Source organism: Aptenodytes forsteri, unplaced genomic scaffold (genome assembly GCF_000699145.1).
Source record: "Aptenodytes forsteri isolate BGI_AS27 unplaced genomic scaffold, ASM69914v1 Scaffold142, whole genome shotgun sequence".
NCBI classification, from domain to species: domain Eukaryota; kingdom Metazoa; phylum Chordata; class Aves; order Sphenisciformes; family Spheniscidae; genus Aptenodytes; species Aptenodytes forsteri.
Window position 1 is genome coordinate 5,322,973 of NW_008794598.1, and position 2,265 is coordinate 5,325,237.

A 2,265-nucleotide genomic window follows, 5' to 3' on the forward strand; every position below is an offset into this window, starting at 1 on the left:
GGTGGTCTCATGTCACTCCCGTGGGACCCCTTCCCCTCTAAAATACTGATGCTGGGAGGGGGGAGCGGGCTGGGGGGTTTGTCCCCTGCCTCTTTAGGATGGGGACACGTGTGCTGCCTCCCCAGCGGTCTCCGGAGATGCCTACGAAGAGCTGCTGAGCTGGTGCCAGACCAGCACGGCTGGGTACCGTGGCGTGGTGGTGACCAACTTCACCACCTCCTGGACCAGCGGCTTGGCCCTCTGCGCCCTCATCCACCACTTTCGCCCCGACCTGGTGTGAGTGCCTGGGACCTCCCCGGGACCCCCCACCCTGCAGAGCCCACCCTGCTGCCACCCGGCAGAGCCCACCCTGATGGCACCCGTGTCTTCCCACAGGGACTTCAACTCTGTGGACCCCCAGGATCCCATCCAGACCCACCAGATGATGCTGGACACAGCGGAGCAGGAGCTGGGCATCCAGCCCGTCCTCTCCAGCACCGAGATGGCCGCCATGACAGAGCCCAGCCGCCTGGGGCTCATCACCTACCTCAGCCAGTTTTATGAAGCTTTCAAGACTTCTCCAGGTGCGAGATTTGGGAGGGGGTTTATCCCACCCCAAGCCCCACCAGGCCTGGCTGGGTGCCCCCCCTTGTAGGGTGAGTCCCACCAGCATGGCCATGTCCCCTCTGTGCAGAGGCAGAGGAGGTCAGCAAGAAGCCACTGTCTCCCCTGGGCACGCGAGGGGCCATCCTCTTCCTCAGCAAGCTGCAGAAGAGTCGGAACCTGACACACAAGCACGCCCAGGTGAGGGCCCCCCACCAGACCCTCGTGACACCCCAAAACCGTGTCCCCGCTCCCCATCCTAGCCACTCCCTTTGCATTTGCAGGACAGCGCTCAGAAGGATGTTGAGGCCAAGAGGAGCCGCAGGGACGCCGAGGTGGGTCTGCCCCGGGCGCCTTGAGGGATGCTCTGCCGGGATGCAGCTGTCCTGGGAAGAGAGCGGGGGGCTGATCCTCCCCTCGGGTTGCTCGTAGCCGGACGCGGGGCTGGATGGAGACACTCTGGACGGTGCCCACGAGCCGTGTCATCCTGGGGGGGGTCAAGCTCCAGGCTCCAGGTTGCTTGGGGGGGCAGCGGCAGCTGGTGGGGCTGAGCCAAGGAGCCAAGCCAGGGCTGCGCAAGCGAACGCCCACGGGCTCCCGGCTCCTCCCTGCCTGTTTCCTGACCCAACTTGTTTTCCGGAGCCAAGACCTGCCGCTCCCTCACCAGTGCCAGCAACCCCGTCCTGAGCACCCAGACCCACCTCTGCAAGAGGGGCAAAGCTCCCCCCCCCCCGAACCTCCTGGGCTGCCGGCAAAGCCCCAGGGCAACGTGGGTGCCAGCACCCCGGTGCCACCCCAGCCTGTCCTCTTCCCCCCCCAGCCGCCGGCCCGCGGGGAGAGCAGTGACGGCTGCTACTTCTGCGGCCGCCGCGTCTACATCCTGGAGCGAGCCAGCGCCGAGGGACTCTTCTTCCACCGTGGCTGCTTCCAGTGCTGGCAGTGCGGGGCCACCCTGCGCCTGGGCGACTACACCTTCGACGAGGAGGACGGTGAGGCGGGTTTTGGGGAGAGGGGATGCTCGGGGCAAGGCTTCTCCACCTTGCAGGTCATCACGTGGGTTTGTGTCCCCCCCCCAGGTCATTTTTACTGCTCACTTCACTACCCCAATCCACCCAGCATGGACCTGCCCCAGGACGAGCCCCCGGCACTGCCCGATGGGGTAAGTAAATCCCCACAGATGATGGGGGAAAGGTAGAATGTGGAGGGGGATGCTCGGGCACGGCCCCATGCTGCATCCCCCCTCCACCGCTGGCTCTGCCCTAGGATGCCGCTGCCGCCCACCTGCCCTCGGATGCTGGGAGCCTGTTTGTGTCCCCCAAGGAGGGGGCACCCGGTCCCCTGCAGCCCCCACCAGCAGCCCCACAGCCGGGGGAAGAGCCTGGGGCAGTAGAGGATGCTGCGGATGCCAGTGACATGGAGGAGCAGGAGCTGCCGGCACAGTCCAGGGCAGATGTGAGGGAGGAGGAGGGTCCTGGACCGGAGCCCCAAGGGGTGGCAGAGGAGGGTGAGGAGAGCGGGGGCAGGAGGAAGATCATCCTCACGCCCCTGGAAAAGCTCAAGCTGTCCACACTGAACCTCACCAGCGAAGCAGAGCCCGAGCCGCCGCCAAAGCCGGCTCGTCTGTGGCTCCAAGCAGCGCCCAAGGGCCCCTGGAAAGCTGTCCACACTGAACCTCGAACCTCA

At 66.0% G+C, this 2,265-nt stretch overlaps 1 protein-coding gene across 1 annotated transcript in view; it reads left to right on the forward strand.

Annotated features, from left to right (window-relative positions):
• The window catches only part of LOC103893727 (protein-methionine sulfoxide oxidase MICAL1), an 8,668-nt gene that overhangs the window by 4,593 nt on the left and 1,810 nt on the right, over positions 1-2,265 (forward strand). The window contains exons 7-14 of the mRNA XM_019470332.1: positions 126-276; positions 376-563; positions 674-783; positions 867-917; positions 1,015-1,066; positions 1,377-1,571; positions 1,659-1,741; positions 1,846-2,200. Coding sequence (XP_019325877.1) covers positions 126-276; positions 376-563; positions 674-783; positions 867-917; positions 1,015-1,066; positions 1,377-1,571; positions 1,659-1,741; positions 1,846-2,200 — 1,185 coding nt within the window. The remainder of the gene's footprint in view (positions 1-125; positions 277-375; positions 564-673; positions 784-866; positions 918-1,014; positions 1,067-1,376; positions 1,572-1,658; positions 1,742-1,845; positions 2,201-2,265) is intronic.